Genomic DNA, 27,984 nt, shown 5'->3' with positions numbered 1-27,984 from the left:
AGAAACACTTTGTACTTGAATTGGTTGCTTTTTTACAAATGCATGAGTGAGTAGATCCCAAAGGTTGTTTCAAGTAAGCCTCAGATTCGAATTAAAGGTTTCGAATACAGTATTACTCATACCTCAAGATTGTCACACCAAACTCCTGCCATAATTACCCCAAGTTGAATGCCACAGACACCGCAACAGATTTCAAACACAGTGCTGCTCCAATGACAAACCATCTTTATTAGGCAACTTACAAAGTGAAGGCTGCAAACAACACTCATTCTTGTGTTCTCGGTCCCAGGATCATGGCGACAGGTTCAAACTTTCAAGATCGAGAGCAGTGTTGTACTGAGAATCTGAAGTCTCGTCTTGACACACCTCTTGTGCTACTTTTAAGAATTCCAGTGCCTTGAGGTCCTCTGCGATCTCCTTCTTCAATGATGAAATCCTACATATAACACACAGAGAAGAAAAAAAAGGACACTTCACAGGAGAACAATAGGTGAGAACAATAGGTCACATATTTAACTATTCTAGGCAGTCTAGCCTCCATTCATGACCCATAGAGTAGACGGCTAGGCACGAATGCACAGTCTAGTGTGGACTGAACAGCAAACGCAACAGAAATATAACAGGAACAAACCTGTCTCCATGTTTGTTGTCTTTGCTTATTTGTGTCCTGCCATGCTGCAAAGTTTTTATCAATGTAGTTGATACCTTTGCTTTTTTTTATTCAAAGCACTAAGCAGAGTCCATTTCGATCAAAACTACCATCTTAGCCACACCTTGTCCTTTTTGAATAGCATTATGCACTACTCTGAGATCTGTCAAATGTTCTTGGGTGTGTTCACAGAAATTTGGTGAGAATGCCTGGGACTCTTTCCTTTAATTTTCTTTTCAAAATTGTATCGGGGTCAAAGGGTGAGACGGTTATCGAAGGAAGAAAAAGGCAATGTTTGATTTTGCAAAAAAAAGGCACCTTTAATAGCAAAGTAAATATGAGAAATGTCTTCTCAAACAGACGAGACCAAAGGAAGGTGAGAAAGTCCCATCTATTGTGCTTCAATGTAGTCCAATATAGTACATCGCCAAACTGGCCCAAAAATCTACCCTTCTAAAGCCCTCTCAAAGAGTGCTCTCTGCTATCACTAAAGCCCAATTTTCAAGAGAAAGAATTATATACTGCTAAGGGCCTATAAATAATAAGCGAGAGAATATGCGTAAACAATAGATCACAAACATGCAATACCTCGTAACACTCAGATTTCATGAATTTTTCCCCCTACATGTCTACCCTTGGAAGTCGTAATACTGTGGGAAATTTTTTAGACAGCCACTTTCAAGATAAGATAAATTTTGGTGTTCAGACTGTGCATAGAGAATTTATAGGTTTGTAACATATTTTCTTCATTTTTCCCCATACCTTATGCACTTTACCTCAGGCCCAAGAAGCTTTAGGTAACCTGTGACCGGTGCATGTGCATAAAAATACTTGACATAATACATGAAGCATCGTGTATTTCTGTCTGCACAACTTTCTTTTATATCTTTTTAGAATTTCTAGTTGGGCTATAGTTGTGCCCATTACGATTGCTTGTCTTAGTGCTTTCTGGCCACTTTAGTCACTGCCTAATTGTGCAAAATCTTCACTGTGATACTCGCACAGACCTGCCAACCTTATCACTTGAAAAATATGACAGTGGAAGCCAAGAAATGTTAAAATTTGGTGAAAAATACTAAAATTACTTTGATCAATCATTACGCTCACTGTTTACAAAAGATTCACAGACTTTTTTTATAGGGATACTTGGAACAGCCCCTCTGCTCTATATAGTCCCAGCAACAATGATCTGTGCTGCAGGCGAGCAGAAATGCTTATGCAGTTTATTAATAAAATTTGATGCAATGGCTGCCGAAGGTTCGTTTGCCGGTACATACACTGGTTCTTTCAAGTTCATGTGACTGATGTACAGCTAGGTCTGCACAATTAGTAGGTCCCATAACTTGGGCCACAAATATCACTGAGTGACTGTATTTGTCTGCTTTTAAATTGGTTTTGCCCTAAACTATATACACAAATGAAAAATTATGAAATATTTGTGCCACTACCACAACCATAAATGAGCGCTAAAGACGGGATATTCTATGATGGAATCGTAGGAGTTGGCAGGTATGCCAATACTATATGCAGCGCACTACAAATTGCGTGTGATTATGGGCCTTCACCGCCTACTGGCCCAACTGTTTTCCAGTACACTATCTTTGTGTTACCATAACATAAAATGAAATTAAATGAATGAGTTAATTTTTTGCGATGGCCTCGTGCAAAGCACTACCGCATGGTCAAAGGGATAAGAGCACTTGAGAACACTTTTTCAGTACCCACACAACTCGGTGCGGAGAGCACATGTGCTCACGATGGGCATGCATGATCGCTTGTCACGGGACCGCAGTGGTTTAAGAGGGAAAACACTGCCACTTCCATTTTCAACATTGATTAGATCTTCAAATAATGTACACTCTACCCTAACTTTTCAGATTTTCATTGACAGGTTCATCTGGCTCAGGCACCAGCTCAGAATAAACAAATACTAATTGATAAGAGGTTTATTGGCGGTCCGTTCCTTCAAGGACACGATGAGTAGGAATGGCGAGGCAGCGTGGGGCAGTCTCAAAAGACACCAGCGACCAGCAGTGTGTTGGCGATGCTGCTGGACGAAAGCCATCCTGGCAACTTAAGAGGCTGGAGGTAGAGGGCTATGGTAGGGCTTCAGACGCGCCACATAAACGAGGTCACGTCCATGCAAACGCATGTTGTCAGATGGAGAAAATAGCTCGATCAGAAAATTCACCGGGGACGTTCGCTCCAAGACACGGTAAGGCCCTTCGTACTATGGGACGAGTTTCAGGGAAAACCTGGGAGTTTGGCAAGGAACAGCCAGTAATACAAGAGATCCTGGGGCATACGTGGAACTTGCGAGTACGCGCGGCTTTCCTTCTGGTGCTGTTGTTCTTGTGACATAAAAGTGCGTGTGAGCTGGCGGCATTCTTCGGCTTGTCTGGCAGCTTCATACACAGGTGGGCACTCGGAAGTGTCAGGACGGCATGGAAGGAGATTGTCGATGGTATGCGAAGGCTCGCACCCATACAGAAGGAAGAAAGGTGAAAATTCTGTAGTAGCTTTTAACATGACGTTGTATGCGAATGTTACAAAAGGAAGAAAGCAGTCCCAGTTACTATGACCAGATGACACGTACATTGCGAGCATATCGCCGAGAGTGTGGTTAAACCGTTCTGTGAACCCGTTAGTTTCGTTTGATGAATAATGTGGCATTCCAAAAGCAGAGCTTCGACGACTTCGGAGAAGAAGGCGCAACCTCTGTCACTAATGAGTCCTCGAGGTGCACCATCTCGAAGGATCAAGTGATGTAGGACGAAAGAGGCTACATCCCGTGCTGTAGCATTTGGTAAAGCATCAGTTCCGGCAAAGTGTGTCAAATGGTCCACAGCAACTATGATCTACCGATTCCCATCCGGTGTCATTGGAAGCGGGCCATAGAGGTCAATGCCGACACGATCAATGGGTTTGGCAGGGCACGGAAGCGGCTGCTAGGCGCCAGACGCGCATAAAGGAATTTGAGACGTTGACAGTCAGGGCAGCAATGAACAAACGTTCGTACAAAAGTGTCCATTCCCAGCCAGTAGTAGCGATGCCGAATACGTTCATATGTCTTAAACACTCTGGCATGGCCACATTGTGGATCGTTGTGATAGGAGGCGCAGATTTGTGAGATTAAGCTGCGGGGAATGGCCAGTAGCCATCATGGGCCTTCGGGAGTGTAGTTGCGTCGATGGAGCAGCCAATCACGAATGGCAAAATGAACAGCTTGATGTCGGAGAGATCGGGATACAGAGATGGTCGATGATCCAGAAAGGTAGGCGAAAAGAGAAGCGATCCACGGGTCATGGCATTGTTCAGTGCCACTGGAGTCACGCTCAAGAGATGACAGAGTGTGTGCAAGGCCGAGTCAGGAGGTAGAGGTGAACGGGATAGGGCGTGTGCGTCAGTGTGCTTGCATCTGCAGCGGTAGACGATGCGAATATCGTATTCCTGGATTTCAAGTGCCCAGCATGCTGGGTGGCCATATGGATATTTCAACGTGGCGAGCCAACAAAGCGCATGGCGATCCGTTTCTAGGTTGAATGGCCGGCCGTTAAGTATGGCCAGAACTTGCAAAGCGGCCACACTAGAGCCAAGCACTCTTTTTCAGTCGCAATGTAATTGGCTTCAGCTTTTGTCAGCGTGCGACTCGCATAGGCAATGATGTATTCAGAGTAGCCGATCTGTCATTGCGTAAGGACGGCGCAAAGACCGACCCCCGCTGGCGTCTGTATGCACTTCAGTTGCAGCTGCCGGGTCGAAATGGCAAAGAAGAGATAGAGAGGCAAGAAGACAACACAGCATAACAAACGTGACGCTGCATGCCAGGAACCAGGAGGAGAGGTCCTCACCACCACGAAGGAGCTGAGTGAAGGGCGACATGATCAATGCAAAATTGCGAACAAAGTGCCAGAAATGTGAGCATAGGCCCACAAAACTGCGTAGTTCTTTGATGGTAGTAGGCTTTGGGAACTCAGTGAATACACGAAGTTTCCCAGGGTCGGGCAGAACACCATGCTTGGACACAATATGGCCTAGGATGGTCAGCTGCTGCACAGCAAAGCGGCACTTTTTGAGGATGCATTACAGGCCAGCGTTGGCTAGAGACGCCTAAACATGTCTAAGGCACTGTCTAAGGTGGGCGGGAAATCAGGCGAGAACACACCAACATCGTCAAGGTAATACCCCTGTCAAGCGGGCAAGTTAAGTACATTTGCGGGGAGTGCGCTTCGCGACTTTGAGCGACACCTTAGGCTCATCATCATCATCCTATATTAATGTCCACTGCAGGATGACGGCCTCTCCCTGCAATCTCCAATTGCCCCTGTCTTGTGCTAGCGTATTCCAACTTGCGCATGCGAATTTCCTAACTTCATCATCCCACCTGGTTTTCTGCCGTCCTCGACTGCGCTTCCCTTCTCTTGGTATCCATTCTGTAACCCTAATGGTCCACTGGTTATCCATCCTACGCATTACATGGCCTGCCCAGCTCCATTTCTTCCGCTTAATGTCAACCAGAATATCGGCTATCCCCGTTTGTTCTCTGATCCACACCGCTCTTTTCCTGTCTCTTAACGTTACTCCTAACATTTTTTGTTCCATCGCTCTTTGTGCGGTCCTTAACTTGTTCTTGAGCTTCTTTGTTAACCTCCAAGTTTCTGCCCCATACGTTAGCACCGGTAGAATGCAATGATTGTATACTTTTCTTTTCAACGACAGTGGTAAGCTCCCAGTCAGGATTTGGCAATGCCTGCCGTATGCACTCCAACCCAATTCTATTCTTCTCTAAATTTCTTTCTCATGATCAGGGTCCCCTGTGAGTAATTGACCTAGATAAACGTACTCCTTTACAGACTCTAGAGGCTGGCTGGCGATCCTGAATTCTTGTTCCCTTGCCAGGCTATTGAACATTATCTTTGTCTTCTGCATATTCATCTTCAACCCAATTCTTACACTTTCACGATTAAGGTCCTCAATCATTTGTTGTAATTCGTCTCCATTGTTGCAGAATAGGACAATGTCATCTGCAAACCAAAGGTTGCCGAGATATTCGCCGTCGATCCTCACTCCTAAGCCTTCCCAGTCTAAGAGCTTTAATACTTCTTCTAAGCATGCAGTGAATAGCATTGGAGAGATTGTGTCTCCTTGCCTGACCCCTTTCTTGATGGGTAACTTTATACTTTTCTTGTGGAGAACCAAGGTAGCTATGGAATCCTTTTAGATATTTGCTAAGATATTCACGTATGCCTCCTCTACTCCTGGATTACGCAATGCCTCTATGACTGCTGGTATCTCTACTGAATCAAAGGCCTTTTCATAATCTATGAAAGCCATATTGAGAGGTTGATTGTACTCCGCAGATTTCTCGATTACCTGATTGATGACATGAATATGATCCATCGTAGAATATCCCTTCCTGAAGCCAGCCTGTTCTCTTGGTTGGCTGAAGTGTTGCCCTGATTCTATTGGAAATTATCTTGGTGAATATTTTATATAATACTGAAAGCAAGCTAATGGGTCTGTAATTCTTCCAATTCTTTAACGTCTCCCTTCTTATGGATAAGTATAATGTTGGCGTTCTTCCAGTTCTCTGGTACACTTGAAGTTGTGAGGCATTGCGTATAAAGGGCCGCAAGCTTTTCAAGCATATCTGCTTCATCTATGATTAAATCTACTGTTATTCCATCTTCTCCAGCCGCTTTTCCCCTGGTCATGTCTTTCAAGGCCCTTCTAACTTCATCGCTAGTTATAGAAGGAGTTTCTGTATCCGGTTCATTGCTATTTCGAATGAAAGTAGCTTGGCTGTTTTGGGAACTGTACAGGTCAGTATAGAATTCTTCCGCTGCTTTTACTATGTCATCTAAATTGCTGATATTACCATGCTTATCTTTCAGTGCATGCATCTTGCCTTGTCCTATGCCAAGCTTTCTTCTTACTGATTTCATGATGCGTCCATATTTTACGGCTTCCTCAATCTTTCCCACGTTATAATTTCGAATATCCCTTACTTTCTTCTTGTTGATCAGTTTTGACAGTTAAGCGAATTCTATCTCATCTCTTGAGTTGGACACTTTCATGTTTTGTCATTTCTTTATTAGGTCCTTGGTTTCTTGGGAGAGCTTACCTACTGGTTGCCTTGGTGCCTTACCTGCCACTTCAATTGCTGCTTCTGAGATCAGCCTAGTTACGGTTTCATTCATTACCTCTATGTTATCTTAATCTTCCTGTTCTAAAGCTGCATATTTGTTTGCGAGCACCAGCCTGAATTGGCCTGCTTTCACCCTTACTGCGTCTAGGTTGGCCTGTTTCCTCTTGACTAATTTCACTCTTTCTCTCTTCAAATTGAGAGAAATCCTAGATCTCACTAACCTATGGTCACTGCACTTTACCTTACCCAACACTTCTACATTCTGCACTATGCTTGGATCGGCAGAGAGTATGAAATCTATTTCATTCTTTGTTTTTCCATTAGGGCTTTTCCAGGTCCACTTCCTGTTGCTGCGCTTCCTGAAGAATGTATTCAATATTCGGAGCCTATTCCTTTCTGCGAATTCTACTAACATCTCTCCTCTTGCATTCCTAGAATCAATGCTGTAGTTGCCAATTGCTTGCTCACCAATCCGCTTTTTGCCCACTTTTGCATTGAAGTCGCCTATGACTACAGTATACTGAGTTTGCCCCTTTCTCATTGCTAATTCGACATCTTAATAAAACTGTTCTATTTCTTCATCATCGTGACTGGAATTTGGGGCGTAGGATTGTACTAACTTCATTTTGTACCTCCTCTTCAGCTTTATTACGACGACTGCTACCCCCTCACTAATGCTGTAGAATTAGGCTACACGGTGCCAAACGGGAGAGCAGAGCGCACTCGCAGTAAAAAAAAATGGCAACACATTAAGAGCGCCTTTTCTGAAGATGGAGATTAAAAAGAACAAAACTTCTAAAAAGTGATTGCTGTACATTGCATTATAGATAAAAACAAGCTTAATCTGTTTTTTCTCAACAAAAAACTGAACTTTTTATTATAGGAGTGTTGCAAGTCAATGCCGGCCAAGATGAATGCCTAGCCAATCCAGAGCAACATGGTGGCGTGCGACGAGGCAGCATTAGATCTTGCTAGAACAGAATATGAGGGAGTTCTAGGCTGTTTTGCTTCTCGCTAAACACAAATTATTATTTTAAAAGCTGTTCAACAACTAAAACGAACTTCTGTATCATTTTTTTTAATGCATTACATTTTGTACTATTGAAACCGCTGGCGGCGAGCCTACGTACTCGGCCAGCAAAGTGCGTTGCGTGAACGCACTCCGACCGGAGTGCACTCTACTGCGAGGAACCTGCACTTGCGACGTTTAGGTTTAGCAAAGTACACTTAAACCGAGTGACACTCTCGGCAAGCGCACTTGCCCGCTTGACAGGGGTATAACAGACACGTAGACCACTTGAGGCCACGCAGCGCATTGTCCATGAGTCATTAAAACGCGGCAGGCATGTTCCAAAGTCCAAAGGGCATCACATTGAATTCATATAGGCCGTCAGGTGTTATAAATGCAGTTTTCTGGCGATCGGCTTCAGCCATTGGGACCTGCCAGTAACCAAAATGCAAGTCTAGGCAGAAAAAAAATTGGGCAGTTCGAAGATCTGAACTGCAGCGCTTAGTTTTCCTGGGCAGAGGGTGTGGGTGAGTGATGCATCGGGGAGAGCGATTGTCGACGAGGAGATGACGAGCAGTGTGACGAAAATTCGGGGAGGTCAATACAAACATACTGCTGCGAGGGACCAGGAGCGAATCGACGGATGGGCTGACTGCCGTACTGAAACGGCCAGGCAGCGTCGCTGGAAGTTTGAAGGCGACAGCGACAATAGCGAATGACGTGCCCTGGAGTGCAGCCGGCATAACAACAAATGGGACGATGGTCAGGCGTCTGCCAAGGATTGCCAACTCTTGGCCCGGCCAAAAATGCGGTAGGAGTGGCAGGTGGTGTGAGAAAAGCGGCTGGGGAGGCCTATGCATGACCTGCACATAGGTAAGAGGCACGGCCACGGGCTGCTGGTGGCGAGCGACAGGAACAGCTTGAGCGACCTCTTCAGCAATGACAGTGCGGAGCGTTGGTGGCAGAAGAAAGGACGGCTCCGGAGTGAAGGGGACCAAGGAAAGTTGTTGGGCAACTCCATTGCGCACAATGTCTTTGATCTGCTGAAGCAGTGGATAGTGCTCGGGAACAGCAACAAGACTGGATAGCGAGTCAGCGTTCGACTGAGGCTGCCGAGTCAAGGTGCAGTGCTTCTTCAACTCATCATAGCTCTGACATAAGGTGACGACTTCAGAAACGGTGCACGGATTCCTGGCCAGGAGCATGTGGAATGCGTAGACATGTTTACAAGGGTCGACAACTTGTTCAGTGTAGTTCGCCAAAGTTTCACCAGTCTGCTGTACACAGGCTCGCAAGCGCTGTTCAGCGCGTAGTTTGCAGACAGCAGGTCGACCAAACACTTGAGTGAATGACGTTTGAAAGTGGACCATGTGGGGACCGCTTCGTGTTTATGGTACCAGAGTTGGGCAATGCCAGTACGATAAAATATGACGGTCAACTTCGCGCGGCGTCCCACTTGTTAAGTGCGCTCACCCGTTCGTACAACCAGAGTCCTTCCATGTTTTTCTGGTCACGAAACTCCGCCGTCATGCTATGGGAGAGGTTCATACACTGCCCAAAGCTGCCGCGGCACGGCGTCACTGCGCATCGGAGGGCATCGTTCGCGTACCGAAACGCTTGCGCAGTGCGAGGCGAGCTGAGTGATCGGGTGCGTTCTGTGCATGTGCTGCGCTATTTTTCGAGTGCTGGACCGTTTAGTTGAAGTGGCGGGGTGGGACAACGATGCCGAACACGTGTTGCGTGCCGGGTTGCCGTTCCGGCTACAAGGGCACGACCGAAAAGGTGTAGTTGTTTGACAAAGAGTAGCGCGAGAAATGGAAGCAGGCCATACCGCGGCAGGAAGGTGGCGGTTTTAACTTCGAATCGAAGTATACGCGTGTGTGCGCGAAACATTTCGACGCCTCCGACATCGTCACTGCGTACAATTTCAACTTCAGCGGCGACGCCGTGTCCCTGGAGCGTGAGCAGCCGACGCTGAAGACTAACGCCGTTCCAAGGATTTTTGAAGGCCTTCCAGCGTACCTCACGAAGCCCAAACCTATATTTGCATTATGATTTGTTGAGCAAGTTGTGTGTGCATGTTTAAGTAACAGCTGAAGAAGTGGAATGGTGGTATCTCTAACCAGCCATTTTTTTTTTAAATTGCTGTATTTGTGATGTGGCTACTTGTGTTCGTTTGAGAGTTGTTTTGCCATGTGTTATGAAATGCCTATGCTTTACACTTTCTTGTTTATAGAAACAATCTTATGCAATGTGCATTTATTGCCATTCGTTTGCTGGTGTTTGTTTCCTGCCCCTTAATACATATCTCTCACGTTTGATGTTTTTTTTCTTTATGCTTATTATATCAGCTTATATCAGTGCTTTTAACAACTTGCATCGTGAATGGTGGAACATTCATGACCGGACACCTCTTTGTGCTGTTTGTATTTCGCTCCACTTATTTTACATGATAAATAAATGATCATGCTTGTATGTTGTTTTTGCACCAACACGTTTTATTTCTTTTCTTAATCGAATTATAAAGCAGTTTTTTTTATTTTTCGACCATGATAAGAATATCAGGACCGGTGATTACAACATTTTAACATCCTGTAAATAGTTGCGCATTAAGAACCAAAATACCTAGTCTCATTGTTTCTGCGTCGAAACCACGAGCAGCTTGAATAAGTGCTGGGCTTACTGACGCTTCTAAAAGACTGCTTGCTAAGGCAATTGCCTGATTACAATACAGCTAGTTTCAACTGTGCAGGACCTAACACTTCACGTTCGCCTTAATCCGTTGATAAAAACCGCACCGAAGACATTTACTAGTGAATTTTGTCTTGCATTTATCCTACCTAAATCTCATTCAGAAATGGCATCGTTTTGCAGAGAAATCTGAAGCGCACGGAGCAGCTCAATTTCCTTTTCATTGGCATTAAGTATTATACAGAAGCAGCCTTTTGCAATAACAATTACATACTTTTGATCTCCGGATAAGATACTGCCCACAGTTTAACAGAAAGTGAACAGCTGTGCTCGGTGAACAATCTGACGCTACGCGCAATGGAGAGTTGGCGCTTACTTACGGGTGAGCGGGGGTGCAACAGCCCATATGTTTGCATCTGGTGATAAGTGGGACCACTGGCGCTTTGTGCGAATGCGCGGTGTATAATTTCAGGCAAATATTAAACAGCGGAGCCTACCGAAGTGTTGAGGCGAACGGCGATGACGAAGAAATATGGACTGAGACCGCCCAGCTGTGCACAGCGGACGCATTTCGACGGGGGCGAAATGCAAAACACCCGTTTATTATACTTTAGGTGCATTTTAAAGGATCCCACGTGGTCAAAATTAATCCTGAGTCCCCCACCACGGCGTGCCTCATAATCGTATCGCGGTTCTGACTCAAAGTCTCAGAAATTTTTTTTTTTTTTTGGTCCGAGACCGCCGCAAGCTTCATGTTATGAGCGGCTTTTTTTTCGTCCCGGGCGCTCATATCATGGCAGAAGACGCAATCAGGCAGTTATTTAAGCATGTGGAATGTTAAAAATAGTTACATGAAAGTAAACCGACCGTTGTGGAAGTTGAGAAAGCTAGAATACCGAGGCTGCCCCACACACAACCACAGCGGTAGCGGCGTTCGCATGCCCTCCCATGCACGGTTGCGCCTCTAGCGGCGGGCGCTGGCTCTATATGAAATTGAGGCGGCAGTTTCGTGACCAGAAATGCATGGAAGGACTCTGGTACAACGTAAACCAGTCCTCCACGTCGGTGTGATCTGTACCGCTGAAGACCTGATCAGGTTGCCGAAGGACCCCGGTGCAGATGATGGACTGGGGGCGAAGGCGTTGGCAAGTCTATGTTGTCGGTCATGATGGAGGGAAGCGTTCTGGTTCGAAGCTCCAGGGTGCTGGTGTCTCGAGAGAGACACTAGCAACCATCAGAGCGAGGAAAGAAAGTCAAGTGTTGGTGATGTTGCAGGATGGAGGTGCGTCTTCTTCACATGATACAGAAATCAAACATTATTGAAAAAGTGCTACAACCACAAATCTTGAGCGTGCGTCTTCCTTGTGTCTGAACTTACAAAGTTGACAGAATTTTAATGAAACCAAAATGACCAAAATGCACAAGAATATTTCCCAATATTGCAATCAGTGACGTCACATTGACCTACAGATCTGGGGTTTCAGCACGAAATTGGGAAATGAAACTCTGTCCGTAATTTTTCCTTTCATTAATCAACCTATTATACCATGAAATCAACAAGAGTTCAAGAATACTTAATCTAAATTGATTTAAGTGTTTCTTTTAAGTGTTTTCTTTTTCAATTGTGTGTCCCTTTAAGCGTTAGAAACGACAGTAAAGAGCAACGCGGAAATACCAAATCACCGAAATTTGCAGACAGCACTTCCGGCTGAGAGGCTGCTTCCCAATTCTGTGTGTAACAAAATGTGTTTTGAATACAATACCACAAACAGGCTCAACTCCTCCATTGAACGAACATGTAGCCTGGAACTGGGAGACCCACAGTGCATGTAGCACATGAAAATACACAGTGGATTACTCGACTCCTGGCCGAGTGCTCGGGAACAAATAAAATCGTGGTATGTTGAAGTTTCACATTTTAGAGTTTCCTGCTGTTACTGATACAATCAGCAGAAGACAAGCAGTTATTACACTACAAAATAAATATTAAAATTTAAAAGCAAACAATCTGCTTGTAGATGTTTACTCCACTATTCCTTACATCCCTTCACCCTACACGGAGAGTTCGAGCCCATAAAGAGGTAACAATACCCTAAAAAAAAAAAAAAAATTACCGAACTGATCAGTTTTATTGTCAGAGTCCCAGGGGATGCCCAGCTGATCTCTACCTGCTGCCTCACCTGTTCCGCAGGACAGGTTGATAATAAGCATGCAGTGGACATGAGAACACAGAAGCCCGCAATGCCTGCATTTCGAGGAGCTTTTAACAAAATCCCTCTCCTCCTGTGTCTACTTGAAATGCCTCCCTGGACAGAACTGGTCCATTTCAAAGCACAGATTGCAACAGGAGCGAACATTTCCCTACCTGGACATCTCCTGTGCACCAACCAGGACCATTTTAGCAAATTTCGCCTGTGCCTTGGCCGCATCAACAAGAGCCAGGCGCTCTAACGATCCACCCTTCGCCGCCATCGCCGACAGACTTGAGCCCAGCTTCTCTGCAATGACGAAACAAGAAACAATAAAAAAAAAAAAAAACGCGAAGCGCAACAAGATTGATGGTGCCGACGGGAGGCGAATACAGCCGAACAATGAGAGGCTTCACTTAATCTGGCAGTTATCTCTAGCAGTTTCTATTTTCTCTTGTTCCAAGATCCACGGTCTTTAACTCTTTCTCAAGTTTCCGTGTTTCCTCCAAGTTAGGCTTATTCCCGTGTAACCTGGACGTGACTACAGTTTCATAACCAACACAGCCAGAAGCCCAACTGGTGCTTCATTTGTACAACTAGTAAAGCAGAAGATGCATACAATTTGAACACACGGGTTGCTAACTCAGCCATAACCTCTGCAGACCTTGTGCGTTCTCTTAAACATTGAAGTTAACTACTTGTTCGTACTGTAGCATTCCTTTACGCTAATTTAATGATCAGGGTTTGGAACCACTGCACATTTTTGCATAATTCTGTATCATACAATAAAAGCTTTAAAAAAAGCTAAACAGCAACATCAGATCAGCTCAAAATTTGTTTAAATCCTTCACCAATACCTGGCTTTCTCTTTTGGTCTCCTCTAGCACGCTGGAAGCTAAATAGCAGAGAGGTCAAGAAGGCAAAGCCCCGCCCCAAGTGCAGCAGCAGATGCAGCTGCACGCAATTGTCGCGTCTAGACCAGCAGTGCAAAGATCAAATTACTTTTCTGTCTTTTTCAGATCGCAGACATATACAGTAGAACTCCGCTGTTACGTTCCCGAGTGCTGCGTTTTCCCGGCTGTTACGTCGTTTTCGGCCGGTCCCGGCACAGCTTCCATAGAACCCAATGCATTGGTAACCTCGCTGTTACGTCGCAACTGTGGGACCGTTCCCGCATCATACGTTGCGAACTGCCACCCCACGCCGGCCCGAGCGGCCATTTTGACTTTTCATGTCGCTTGACTTGGTTGCTTGACGATGGCATTGGCCGCCCAAAGTGCCGGGGGCGACACTTATCGCGTATTTTCTGTTTCCGCCAGCAAAAGTATGGCCCTTGAGATCCGTATTTGCTATCTAAAGAAGGTGTCTATGACGCGTTGCGGCCCTAGAATTGTTTTTGGCTCATAGATGTTCCGTATAAAGTCCAAGGGCGATAACGCCGTCGCCGAGTGCCGTATGCTGTATGTGCAAGTGAAAGCGTGCGAGGGGAGCCAACGACCGCGTTTAAATCTCGCGCGCGAAAGAAAGAAAAGCAGGGAGGAAGCGCGCCTTCTTCCGTTGCGCTGGAGGCACCAGCGAGGGAGCGAGGGATAGCGGGCAGCGTTGTGCTCTGGCATAACTGCGTACTGCGCGACGGCGCGCGGGCCATACCTTGAAAGCGATCTGCATTGGGGGCAGAGTCTACGCAGTGTAGGTGCGTCGGCGGCTTGTAGCTCTGTGCGTGCTTTGTGTTCTCGGCGCTCAGTTTGCGTTGAAGCAATAGACAACAGCTTGAAGGTCACTTCGCTCGCTTCCTGCAGCGGCGCTTAAGTTCCTCACGCCAGCATTTGACAGCACGTGTCCGCGCTCATCGAGTGTGATGTGCTCGTTTTCCTGTGGGCGCTGACACCATGCTTGTTAATATAGTTAATAAGCGAACATTTACAAGTTTATACGGACGATAAAACTTCTATTCTTACTTTGTACAGCTGTCTACTAATTTGCTATCGCAATCGATACTTCGGCTGTCGGGCGAAACTACGACTTTTTTTTCATACGTAAGAATTAAAATAATATTGTGTGCAATTCAACCACTACTCCCCCATTCCTCAATTTTTCCTGTTTCTCGGCTCTTGCAATTCCCGGCTCTTACGTTTTTCATTACGGTCCCATGAAAAACGTATCAGCGGGGTTCTACTGTATAGGTTTCATTTATTTAACTCAAAGTTAGCAATTATGTATTACTGTGAATGGTCTCGCCATCACGACACTGTCAGAATCCATCCAGTCACAGAGAGCCGTTGTGAGAACTTCAAGCCAGGTGTCACCGCCTGTCTTTTAACGAGAAGCATTCTCAGACTCGTAACAGGCACTTTGCGGTAGGTATGTAGGTAGCTTCCTGTCTCGCATTGTTTCGGGCCTCTTCAATAAAAAAAAAAAAATTTTAGCACATGATGGCAGGATCGAAACTTGGCGCCCCAACACAACCGCCTGGCACAACCGCCATATGCGCACTCGTGTACATATTTCTCTCGTGCCAATGGCAACTAGCTCTTTCAGGCACAAGCGAGAGCCCATGCGTGCATGCGCCAGTCTCCATTCGATGACAGACAATTACTGCTGTCATTCGTGTGCATCACCCCCAGTAACAAGTGCTACACACTATCGTACTATGTAGTACATACCAACACCAGCATGTACTATTGGAAGTTTCGCAACTGTTTTCACTGATTATATAGGGAAAGAATCTTGTTCATAACATCCCAAGAAAAATGTGAATAGTGGTGTACATTCTCGAATGTATGTGACCGGCAACTGTGCAGGCCGTTATTTTGGTTTAAGTGTTGCTTTTTTACTGGGCAAGTACACTTGGGAAGATGAGAACTGTGAAACGAGCGATGGAATGAAAAATGCTAGGTACAACATTAAGAGACTGGGAAGGTTGCAATGTGGATTAGAGAGCAAACAGGGGTAGCCAATATTCTAGTTGGCACTAAGAGGGGAAAATGGAGCTGGGGAGGTCGTGCAATGCAAAGGGCAGATAACTAGTGTTCTATTAGTTACAGAATGGGTGCCAAGGGAAGGCAAGTGCAGTGAAGGACAGCAGAGAATTTGGCGGTGTGACAAAATTAGGAAATTTACAGGCATAACTTTGAATCAGCTAACGCAAGGCAAAGGTAACTGGAGACCACTGGGAGAGCCTTTGTCCTGCCGAGGATATAAAAAATAGGCTGATGATGATCTTTATCTGGGCACAAGTTCATCCAATAATAAGCTAGATTCTTAACTAGCGGTTTGACAGTTCATTTTTTCACCACCACTACAATGTGACAATATATTAAGCTATATTCGTACTTTAAACATTGGAAAAGTTTGACTGATGCATTTCTGCTACCACGAGGCTCCGGTGCAGATGCACAGCACATGCAAACACATGGACAATGGCTTAAACACATTTCTGAACTCATAAATTCCGTCCCAACAGCAAAAATAACAAATTTTCTAAAAAGAAGAAAGATATATCCTCACAGTTCTCACAGTTCACTATCAGGTTAAACCTTTAAAAGTAATGCCTCCAAGATACGCTGGAATCAGATTTGATTCCGCTGTTGGCTGCATCGAAATAGATGGACTGCATGCAATCCGACAACACAGAAGGCAAACGGAGAAACTACCTTTATTGACAGGCTCGGTACTTCTGATGACCACGACGTCAGCATCCACATGCTCCTTGTTCTGTTGAGCTAGATCATCCCTCAGGGGGCCAATGTCGCCCGCTGTATTCTGCAAAGTCACCAAAACAGTAATGCGCATGAGCAGTGATGCCAGTGGTGAGATACACTCGTCCTGTTTGCCAAGGTGCTAGTTCTTTTATTTGCAGAGTTTCGCAACTCTGACCCTTAAACTCAGCAGCTTTCAAATAACTGCAGACCCTACACAGATGCCTGCAATATGTGAATACCGAGACACGAAGAGCACCTCTATTGTTAGTTTTTTTACTACACATGCAGTTTACATCTAAATGAAGATGAAGCTTTTACGAGACAATTTTTAAGCTAAGAAAACTACTACATGTCTTGTACGTAAAAAAATGACACTTGGCAAGTGTGAAGGTTGGGAAACAAGAGAAATTTAATGCGATGCTACAGTTGGGCTCAAAATGCCAGACTTTGCGTCAATGACATCAGTCATTGACATTATTGTAATGCCATGACAGAAAGCAAAATTTGCTGACGTCATGTAGCAATAACGGTATGCTCCATCTCACTGGCTCAATGCAGTGCAGTCAAAGCAAAGTCTTGTCATTTGACCAGGGAAGTGAACACGCAGCTGTGTTCTCTGCTTGTGAGAGCAGATAACGAATGCTTGCAGTATAGACGGTTTCATCCGGTGCCACGGCGCTCTGGCAACGCTGTGCGCCGGCATCCGGCCTCCTTAGGAAACTTCCGGTAGCCGTTTCTTTTGCTCATTTTTGCTGGCATTTGTTCGCTCGCGCGCTTCTCCTACACATATTCTGTGTTATTTTTCGGGTATATCGATATAAGTGCGACTTGTGGCATTCAGTGTGTTGCGTGACGGCGAGTAGCTCTTGAAGCATTGACTGTTTTCATTATGTTTACTTGTCAACGGTGTTTTTCAAATCTGGGGGCCTACCAAGAGATCCCAGATTTGCTTTGATCACTTTGTCCAATGTACGTTACTACGTGGAGCAGCCGAACTGCTATAATGCTGAATAAAATAAGTGCTACTGCACGATTGTTCTGGCCGTATGTCGTGTAACTCATGCGAGAGCAGCTCGACTCTCGCCCCGAGTTTGCCCGCTCATCCAGTTTCTTGCCTCGGCGTGGATCGCCATGCTACGAACATGAGTTAAAATTATTGTTTAGCGGGTGCCATGCTGCCGCCGTTTTATTTTAATGTTTTTCGTATCTGGGGCACAAGTGCACTTCTGCAGCTTTACTACCTAGGTACATGTGCGCATTGGTTTATCATGTTTAACGTCCCAAAGCGACTCAGGCTATGACGGACGCCGCAGTGGAGGGCTCCGGATAATTTCGACCACCTGTGGTTCTTTAACGTGCACTGACATCGCACAGTACGCGGACCTCTAGCATTTCGCCTCGATCGAAATGGAACAGCCGGGGCCCAAACGGCGTCTTTCGGGCCAGCAACCGGGCACCGTAACCGCTGAACCACCGCGGTGGCATGTGAGCATTCGTATCGGTATCGCAGAGCAGAATCGCAGAAAAGTTAGCGATTTCCGTGCATGTATGTAGAATGTTTCGGCCACATTCTAAAAGCATTGACGAATTAAAAGAGGCTAATTATGGATTGCAATCTCGTGCCCAACACAACAGGTTTCATTTTGTTAGAAGTGTGGTAAATTCGTGAGCATTTAAGTTAGTCCCATTTCAGTCGACCTAGGCTTCTTGCACTAAATGACTTTTGAGAATTTACAGTTATTTGTGAATGGATACTGAAAAGCAGAAACGAGGCTTATGACCCAGAAAACATGTGCATGTACACATGCACAGCTTACCACTTCATCCTCCATCTTGCAGCAACAAAAGTGCCATTGCAATGCAAAAACGCCCGTGTGCTTGTGTTGTAGGGCACGTTAAAGAACCCCAGGTGGTCAAAATTAATCCGGAACCCTCCACTACAGCGAGCCTCATAATCAGAACTGGTTTTGGCACATAAAACCCCAGAAAGAAGAAAAAGTGCCATTAAAGTTTTTCTAGTTTTTGGCAGTCCCATTACCTGCCTTGAAGACAACAGTCTGCATTCATTGCATGTCCTCACTAAGATGCTCCCCGCTTGTTGCTCCGGGGTTGTAACTGAGGGAAGGTGTTTGGAGCCTGGCGAAAACGAAATCGCACGACGTCATCGTCCGGCGGATTGGGCAGCTCTCTGCCTCTAAACATTAGCTTTTGGCGATACAGATCTTTTGTTTCGGTGCTAAGCACCTTAAAGTAGTCGCTCGTCATCTCGACAATATTCACGATGTAGAATCAGCTCATTACAGATTCCACCAAGCAGTGCAAACATCGACACGCCGGCCTCACGTCGCGCATGCCTTCAAACAACATAGCCGGAAGTGCTTCTAGCTCTCCTGCCGGAAGTTCAGATGGGGCAACCAATCAGCGGCAAGCGAGGTTTGTTTGTAAACACTGAAACCGTCTATAGACGTCCCCTAGAAACAGTATTTCCTTGGAGAACAGTCATGAATGCTTTTTTTCTTTTTTTCATGCTTAAGGGACCCCTAAATCACCTCTGACAATTCAAAAAACAATCGCATGCCGCTATCCAGACTTTCCCGGCACCATCTTCATACTTGGTGACACCAACAGTGTACTGTACGTGACATCACCAGATTAAAAGCAATCAATTGGTCGACCTATAAGGGACATCTGTTCTTATCCATACGCTAGCATGCCTATGCCATGATGTAGCATGCCCGCACTACTTCGTCGTCTCGCTTGCCTGTCGATTACACTCAACTCAACACCTCGTACAGCGTGTCTTGCATTGCATGCGCGCAGCGGCAACAGTGTGTAGCCAAAAAGCAGAGTTCTGGTAAGTGAAACGATGGCGTTCTCAAACAAATGAGCACCAACATTACGTTTAGTACTCAGGTGTTGTGTACGCTCGTACACACCACCCGAGTACTAAACCAAAGGCGAGACAGCAATCACTCACTCGCCTTTGATCTCCGAAGGGCCCTTTAACATCGCTGACATTTCTCATTTTGTAAGTGGCCACACAAGCAGCAGCAAAACTTGGAAGAGCAGAGACTGACAAGCAACACACTGTCTTAAGATCTCATCAGATTCAAATTTTCTGCCATAACGAGCGAGCGTGTGTGAGCAACTTTATTCGAGTTTCGACCATGCTTTCGGCCATTGAGTTTCAGCAGCTTTACAGTTGCTGTTTTGCCTGCTTGAGGAATTACGCTGAATAAACTTGCTCGAAGCAAATACCCCCCTTGTACACAGTGTCTTGGACTGCCACAACAAGGCAGTGCACGTACCATAACAATTTTTTCGCATGCATTTATTTTCTGCTATTTTGCACCATCCCCATCTTTCAACCCCTTAAAGCTTTTTTTTGCAAGCAGAATTTCATTTTTCGTAAAACATTATGCAGAATTCATAAAACCATACCATGAGCCCAAATTGGTAAACTTTACAAAAAGAAAACTGGGAGAGTTAGAAGGTACGGTTGCCTCACACAGACTGCATTATTACTTACAGAGCGAACGAATAAACAGGGACAAAGAAGAAAGACGAAACACAAGAGCTGAAACACAGCGCTTGTGTTTTGTCTTTATTCTTTGTGCCTGTTGATTCGTTCGTGCTGTAATAATGCAGATGTACCGACTTGCCCAGCTAGCTACCGTACTTCACGACTGGCCAGCCTGCCTGAGGCACCTACCTTGCCCATGTTTTATCCCATGACGTGGTTCCCTCTGCCAGCCTCCACTTAGAATTTGGGCTCAATTATAGTTAGGGCACTTTAATGCACTCCTCTAGAGGGACCTTCATTTAATGCAATAAACATGGCAATGACATGTCAGCACTCCTTCAAGCTGCGCTTTTAAATCAAGATTCCGCAAGAATAGAGAAGAAGCCAGTCTTATCATGTGAGAGGGCTTTGCAAACCAGAAAATAAGTAAGAAGATAAAGCATCTGGCATTACAGCCCGAAATTCCCACCGGCTGAATTGCTGTGACATCATGGAATTTGACACAGTCTATTTGGGGCCAGCTAAAGATAGACATTTAGACCAGCCAACTTAAGCCGAGAAATACTGCAGTCAAAGTCTAAAATACTCAATATTGGTGAAAAATACTAAAATTGTTTGAATAGTCAAGAAATTAACTGTGTATTCAAAGAGATCACACACTTTATTCTCTGGGGACACTGAAACAGGCAAACTATACAGTCACGAGAAGAATGATTTGCGTCACACAAAGGACAAATGTCTAAGAAATTTATGAAATATTCACAGAATGAAGACTGAAATTTCAGTTACTGCTATGCATTGATTCTGTGAGAGAATGGCACTGCAGCTGGCGAGTCACAATGAATAAGCGCATCCGAAAATTACCCCCTGAAAAATGAATGGGCAAATGTATTTGTATCCTTTTTAAAATGACTTGTCCAAAACGGGCTTAAAATAAAAAGCAGAAAAATTATTGGTGTCAATACAATCGCAAACAAACTGTCCAGCATAATATATGATGAGGATGATGGAAAAGGAAACAAGAACGTTGCTGATGCCAGTCATCCTCGTCTGGCCAAACCTGTCGGTGCACACTAACTAGCCTAGCCAATACGAGCTCCACAGAGAACTCGCACTTCAACTCTCACTGGAGTGGAATTCACTGCTGCAAGAAAAAACAAATTTAGCTGGCGTTGAATACTTTTTAGCTGCCCTTCCGGACAATGTGTGATCTATCAAATTTGCTGCATCGACTTTCTTTGTGTCATATCAGTGGTGCACACTATGTGGTCCTGCTACTGTCATGTCTCTTTTTGTTCAGTACACTTGTCCACTAATTCATGTAGCTCTTTCCATTTTATCAGTCTAATGTACAGTTATCACTGAATCTTTGCTATTCGTTACGCACACGTGTTTTCAGTGTTATTTAAAAGTGATCTTGACTTTGTGCTCGAAAACCTTTTTTTTTACTCTTTTCTTTATGCTTCTTGCTCTTTTTATATTGCTCTTACTCTTTTTTCCATAAATATACGCACTTCTACCTAATGTAACGCTAGCACTTCATTGTTAACCACTCCTGCCCTGGCTGCCAAAAGGCAGCTGGCAGTATTGTACAAATAAAGAAATAAATGCAACATTAATCTCTTTTTCTTAATTCACTGGGGTTGCCACGTGGCATATTGTCAAAATACAGTTGATCACCCTGAGTGGTAGGCATGGCAGGCCCGCTTTAAGGCTCTTGTGGAGCTCCTTTGAGTTACTTTGTGGTCCCATAGGGAGCAGAGCTGCGTGCTTGTTTACCAAGTGGCACTCCCGCTTTCGTTTGCCAATTGCAGTCACATAGTTGTAGAAACAGTCATGCAATGTAGAGAAGCAACCACTAAGGGACAATTTAACAACATGGGTAATGACAGTGCCACCTCCTTGTCACATTTCAGCCCTCCGATTGATGATTAAATTAAATTATGGGGTTGAACATACCAAGCCAGAGAGAGAGAGAGAGAGAAAAGAAAGAGAGGGTAAAGATCCTAACCAGAACACCCTGTGGCAGGCTAACCTACACTGAGGAACAGAAAGGTGAAACTGCACAGTGGGTTCTGAGGGGTGCCGCAGTGGAGACCTCTGGATTAATATTGATTGACACTTCCACAGATGGCACCACTATGCGTGAAAGAATCCTTTTCCTAAGCCATGCATCAGTGCATGCAGAGGGACATTTCTATTTGTAGCTTACAAATCATGCAAATGCTGTCCCTCAAGTGCATTTTTCAATCAAGTGCGCTTGAGAGCTTGAGATGAAGGGTTCAGAACACACACTTGTCGCTGTGTTGTGTCCAGCATAGCTTTTGGAAGTAGTAAGTGTGGCTTTCCCGTACAACCGTGGTTCAATGGACATGCAAGATAGTGAACCTCCACACAACACCGCCCCCTGCAGCAACATAACCCATAAATAGGTAAGGTCATCGTGCTTACTTGTCGACACTTTGAAAACTATCGTTCTGATTTCTATGGAGCTAATCATCATTTTCTGCTTGGTGAAGATTTTTAAGCCACATCCAAAATTGAAGTGTTGTGATGGACAAGCATCAAAACTAAGTGCTACGAGGACAATCAAGTAGAATATGAAACAAACATTTTCTGCAAAAACTGAGAACTTCAACCGTGATTCATGACATTGAACTGTCTTACCCTTTAGTGCATCAGCTATCAGGGTTGGCTTGATATTTAACAGCTTAAAAACTGTTTGAGCTACAACTTAAGTTCTTTCAGAGCTTTGCATTGACAAAAAATTCAGAGCCCCCCTGCCGAGGAAATAGGAGTAAGCGAAGATTGTGGCAAGACAACGCTGTTGCAGGCGTCCCACTTCATTTGCCATAAACTCAGGGTAAGCAGCTCTTCGATGACGTTTGGCATCAACATCGCGCTCCCGCAACTGGGGGTTTCGCCTGGGTTTCGGAAGCCCTCACGCTAGAATCGGCACGTCGACGACAAACCCTTTCCCGAACGAGTTCACGGCGCCGTTGCTCAAATGCAGCCTGCTCCTCGGCGGAACGCACCACGCGCGGTCTCCTCATCCTGTCGCCGAAACTGATCTGTGGCGAGGGAAGTTTGGCGAAGCGCGCGCCTTCCTCCTTTCCCTCCCTGCGACACACCAAATGACCCTGATTGGTCGCGCATGTCATGTGATCCGGCGCTGGCACAACTTTTCTGCAGCTGCTCTTTCTTTCAGTCCTTCCTTCCTTTTGTCTTTATTGTCCCTAGCTCATACCCGCATATCCAATGCGGGTATGAGCCATAGTAGTTTTAGTGTTACATTGCCAGCGCAGGCTAGCGTATACAAGCTTCGCTTGAAAAATGGAAGACATTTTCTCTGTTTCACTCTCCTTGGTTACTTTGTTTTGAGATGTGGGTATATCTGTTTCTCGTTTGGACACAATCCTTCGAAAACTATTGTTTCATGAAATAAATATTGCTTTCGTAATCAAGACTCTATATTTAAATTTACACCATGCAGAAACGTGTTTACTTAATTTATTTCTATGTATGCATTATATCCTAATACAGCCTGAAAGTGTTCTGTGCAAAGGCAATGTTTTGTTTTAATAGGTATATCTTAAGTTTTTTTTTTTTGTAATGTGTTGAGATTTGTTATGGCAAATTTTCGACACCTTCATATTGTCAGTGCAATATATTTGACCCACATCTTTTGCTAACTCAAAGGAGTTCGCTCTCGCAAAAGCATTCATAGCATTCAAAAGCACTCAAGGGTCAACGTAAGACACGCTGCCTCATGAAAAATTAAACATAAATGACGCAGCAAGGAAACCTAGAAGTGTAGACAGAAAGCAAGCCTGAAGTGTCTCTGATACCTACATCAACACTAACGGTCATCAAGGAGAGTTCCGAGCGAGATGAAAATGTGTGCCTCAACACATCATATTGTGCACAATCTCAGCTAGGCACCTGAAAAAGCTCACCCAAAAAAATTGTGGAAGCTACAGAAATAGATCAGATGGAAGAGCACTATGCTCTTTGATAGCAATCGATTTCTCGACCATAGCGACGTGGCAGATCACGCCTCACATGCAATAACATAGCTGTTATGCTCATTCTATTGCAGTTCTATCTTGTTTCATAGATGACGACCCTTGATGACGCCTGCAAGTTATTGCTTGTTATGAATTATGTCTGTGGCATCGCACTTGGCACGTTCACTGCAGCAGCGCATGAAGTCCAGATTTTTGTGGGTCACTCGTCATATCCCTCTGGTGCACTGTGACGTAGCGGTGAGTCATCGGGGAGTTTTGCTCCTTTGGAACTTCCTGAAAGTGCAGAGAGGTGGCTCTACGATGCATCATATCAGAAGCAACAAGTATCTTTCCTATCCGTTGATGTCGAGCAAAGACGTCGCTCGCACACCGCAGCAAAGCCGTGCATGGCTGCACAGGGTAAATAACTGCCATGACCCACTGGTCAGTTAAAGTGTTGTTTGTACAACAATGGTTCACTATTTCAGTTCTTCTCACTCACAGAACTGTCAAAAGTAGCACTTGTGCTCCTGTTCCCAGTTGTTTGCCAGCATTGTGGTGCTAAGTAATAAAAAAAATGGTAAACACCAAATATCCCAAACCTTAATGTTACATTAGGCATAGGTGACCTAAGGGTCAAGGCAACCATAGTTATTCCATTCAGGTAGAGAGGTTACGTACCATTTTCAGCAGCTTGTCTTTGTTTGCCTTAACCTCCTTGGAGTAGGCAATTAGAGATTTCAGCCGCTTCTCCTCCTTCAAAGCCTCGGCTATTTGACAGACATACTCACACTTACGAGCCTGTAATTCAGAAAGTACAATCACTGATAATGGCATTGCCTGAAGCAGAGTCATCAAGCACTGCATTTAAAAATTTTTAATCAAAAATATTTTGCCGTGAATACAATTCTAGGATTGAATGAAGCAGCCATTCTCAAAAGTGGAAACACAAATGCAGACAAGAAAAGCTGGCATACTGCAAGGGAAGAGAAAGTGCTGTGCACATTTATTGATTGAGCGAGTGAGTGAGTCATCGGGTTTAACGTCTTAAAAAAAACACTGGCGCTACAAGAGATCCGGTAGTAGACGGTTCTGCATTAATTTCAACCACCTGGTGTTCTTTAATGGGCACCTAAATTTAGGTACATCAGTGTTTTCGCATTCAGCCACTGCAGATTCCGGTAATCAAACCCACGACATTGTGCTGAGCACCGGAACACCATAGCCACTGCAACAACAGCTGTACGCATTACGACAACACAGGTGCCACAGCTGTATAGTGTATCACAGCGAAGTGGCACAACCTTGTTTTCATAGTTTATGTGTTTGCACTTAGTGCAACGAGCAGCGTCCGAAGTCTTTACCACCTTCTCGCTTTGCAACATTTTTATATAAATACACATTTGGTGCCACAGCTAAACGTCGCCTCCCCTTCCTCCCTCCACCGCAACCTTTCGTTCCCTTTCAATAAAATTACAGCTAATTCGTAATTTTCCCTGATAGAGGCACAAATTCCCCGAGTTTTCCCCAAGTATTTCCAGAATATTCAAAATCCCTGAGAATTCCGTGTTTTCCCGGTTGGTAGACACCCTGTAAGATACCGCAGGTAGTCTCAAACAGAAAAAAAAGAAAGACAGAGATAAAGCTCTCAAGGTTCAGGTGTACTGCATTTTGGGTGCAAGTCAAAGAACCCCAGTTGTTCAAAATTATTGCAGAACACACTACGGCGTCTACAGCAACCTGTGTGCTCCTGAGAGACACTGAAGTTTCTTAATCCAATCTCGTTTATGACCACACTGGGACAGTATATCTATTTCAGTCACAGTGTAGACACCTGTGCACACGACATGTTTCTGCCACTTTTTGAATAATAATAGTGGTGAGAACTTGAAGGCCATGGCCACTGAGCTGTGAGTAAATTGAGCCCTCTGTTTGCCCAACAAGGCTCCATTTCACTTCAATTTACAGAGTATACCTACAATAAAACAGAGTGTGGCGAGTGAGTAATGCTTCATTTTGGATGTAAAACAGCACACCTAAAACCAACCAGCCGACCAGCAGCCCTCGCAGATGTGAAGGTATGTGTTTATTCTGCACAAGCACAAGTTAGTGCACGGGTTCAAGAATGTTGGAAAGCGATATGGCGTTAACGTCATCTTTTCTGGCACAAATAGGCCGGGACTAAATTGTGCTCTTGTCAACAACTGGACTACTGAACACCGTCAGGCAGCTCAAGTTTGGTATCAAACACGCTAAAGTTTGTGCCCTATTATAGTAGCATGGCTCATAAAATGTCCTTATCATGCAGTAAAACTTCCGTGGGACAGGCAGGTCACTAATGTACAGTTAGGAGCACAGTGTCCCCGTCAAAAATGCAGCTTCCAGCAGTCTAGTCCTGCACAGCCGATCGTGTGCATATCACGTTTGAAAAGAAAACTGTATTAGCCGGACATCAGTTGGTTTGCACGACAAAGAAATGCTGTTCTTGCAGAAGAAATTTTCCTTACATTAACTGAATCAGACGGCTTTGGCAACTCGGGCCACGTTTGTATTTGTGCTTGCTTATATATATGTGAATGGCATCCATAAGTCATTCAGTTGCGAGTTCTTTGCTAGTGGTGTGCGGGTCATTTTTTGTGCACATCCTCGTTTTTATGTGAGCTGTTTTATATCCAAAATGGAGCATTTATAACAACCTTTAATGAAGGTACTGCCATGACTGACAGGATTTTTCAACAGGCCGCATTGCGTCAGCAATGGTAAAGAGTCCTTTTCTCCTTCCCCATAATACCTACAGCGGATAATTAACTCATGCCAGTGCTTCGAGTCAATGATTCAATTCTCTCTAAGTATAAAATGGCACGGCTGGCTTAGCAGTGAATCGAAACGTAATTTCGGAGTAATTTATGGGGATTCCCTGGAAAATGCACAAATAACCATCCTAGTGCCTTGACTTTCTTCAATAATGTCTGCAGCACAATGGAATATTACGCAACTTCGACACATTTATGAATTATTGACAGTCAAGCATAATTCATAACTGAAGGGTACAAAAATCACGAGTACGAGGATTACAGTGCTAGCAGACACCTTCTGGAAGGAGCTTGGTCCCGAAAACAAACATTTCTAGCAAATCCGCACTCTCAAATGCCACGGGGGCAAAGAAATTAGGTCGGCGTCTCCCCACTTTCCAAAATTCGAAATGACTTTCCAAGCACTTGCTTTGGGCCTAGTTGATACGTGCTTGACATAACAGGAAAGCACACACACACTACCGTCGATTTCTGCTCTGGTGCGTCTTTATTACTCTTTACTGTGCCGTGTACACAGGAAATAGGCCCACAGACCGCGACTGACAAATCAAGTCACAGTTAGTATGCGAGGCAAGCACTCTGAAAAAACGATCGCCGACCCCAAGAACGAAGCTCACCTCAGTTTTCTTCACGGCGCTCCGTACCTTTTCTTCCATATTTACACATTCCGCTACAGACTGCACGTATTCAATCCAAGCAAAATATCCCTCCGTTTCCTCCGGCGTCTTTCGCATCGAACTGCCGCCAATGCTCGCGCTGCTCGACGCCATGCCAGCTGTCAGGTTGTTATCCGTATTCTTTTGACGAACCTTCGCATCGCCCTTCGTGGGCAATCAAAAATGCGATTGAAAAGATCTACCTATGACCAAACTAATGCATGAAATGTCACAAACAAGAAAGAGAACTAACGTAAACGCAGTTGACGCGGTACGAGCTGTGGCCTTAAATACTACCGCCCTACGCCCTACTGCTGAAAAAAATAGCAATGGCGATACGGCCAACCCCCGGAAGGCGAGTTCTAGTTTCGGTTTCAAGGAACATACGCGCTCCTCTGGCAGCCCGCGGGTAGCCAGAAGTGGAAAATCGAAGAAGCCCATTGTCCGAGCGATTGCCGGGCAGTCCCACCTCCCAGGGCAACTTCGCTTTCCTTTAGCGCTGAAGCATAACAAGTACTATTTAGTTTTTGTTGTGTGGCTTTTTTTCATTTTCAAGAAAGAGGTGGAACGAATGCACCAACTGTTCCGTTACACTTTT

General features: G+C 44.9%; 1 protein-coding gene across 1 annotated transcript; it reads right to left on the bottom strand.

Annotated features, from left to right (window-relative positions):
• Positions 1–208: 208 nt before the first annotated feature.
• On the bottom strand, positions 209–27,717 carry LOC119461639 (uncharacterized). Its single transcript, XM_037723005.2, has 5 exons — positions 27,348–27,717; positions 24,599–24,718; positions 16,340–16,448; positions 12,863–12,995; positions 209–436 (listed from the first exon to the last, which is right to left on the bottom strand). Exons 1-5 carry the CDS (start codon positions 27,498–27,500, stop codon positions 292–294), a joined length of 660 nt encoding a protein of 219 aa, XP_037578933.1. The 5' UTR covers positions 27,501–27,717; the 3' UTR covers positions 209–291.
• Between the last annotated feature and the right edge of the window lie 267 nt (positions 27,718–27,984).

This window comes from Dermacentor silvarum, chromosome 8 (genome assembly GCF_013339745.2).
Source record: "Dermacentor silvarum isolate Dsil-2018 chromosome 8, BIME_Dsil_1.4, whole genome shotgun sequence".
In the NCBI taxonomy this organism is placed as follows: domain Eukaryota; kingdom Metazoa; phylum Arthropoda; class Arachnida; order Ixodida; family Ixodidae; genus Dermacentor; species Dermacentor silvarum.
Note: the sequence above shows the minus strand (reverse complement) of the source record. Positions and strands in the feature narration are given on the sequence as shown.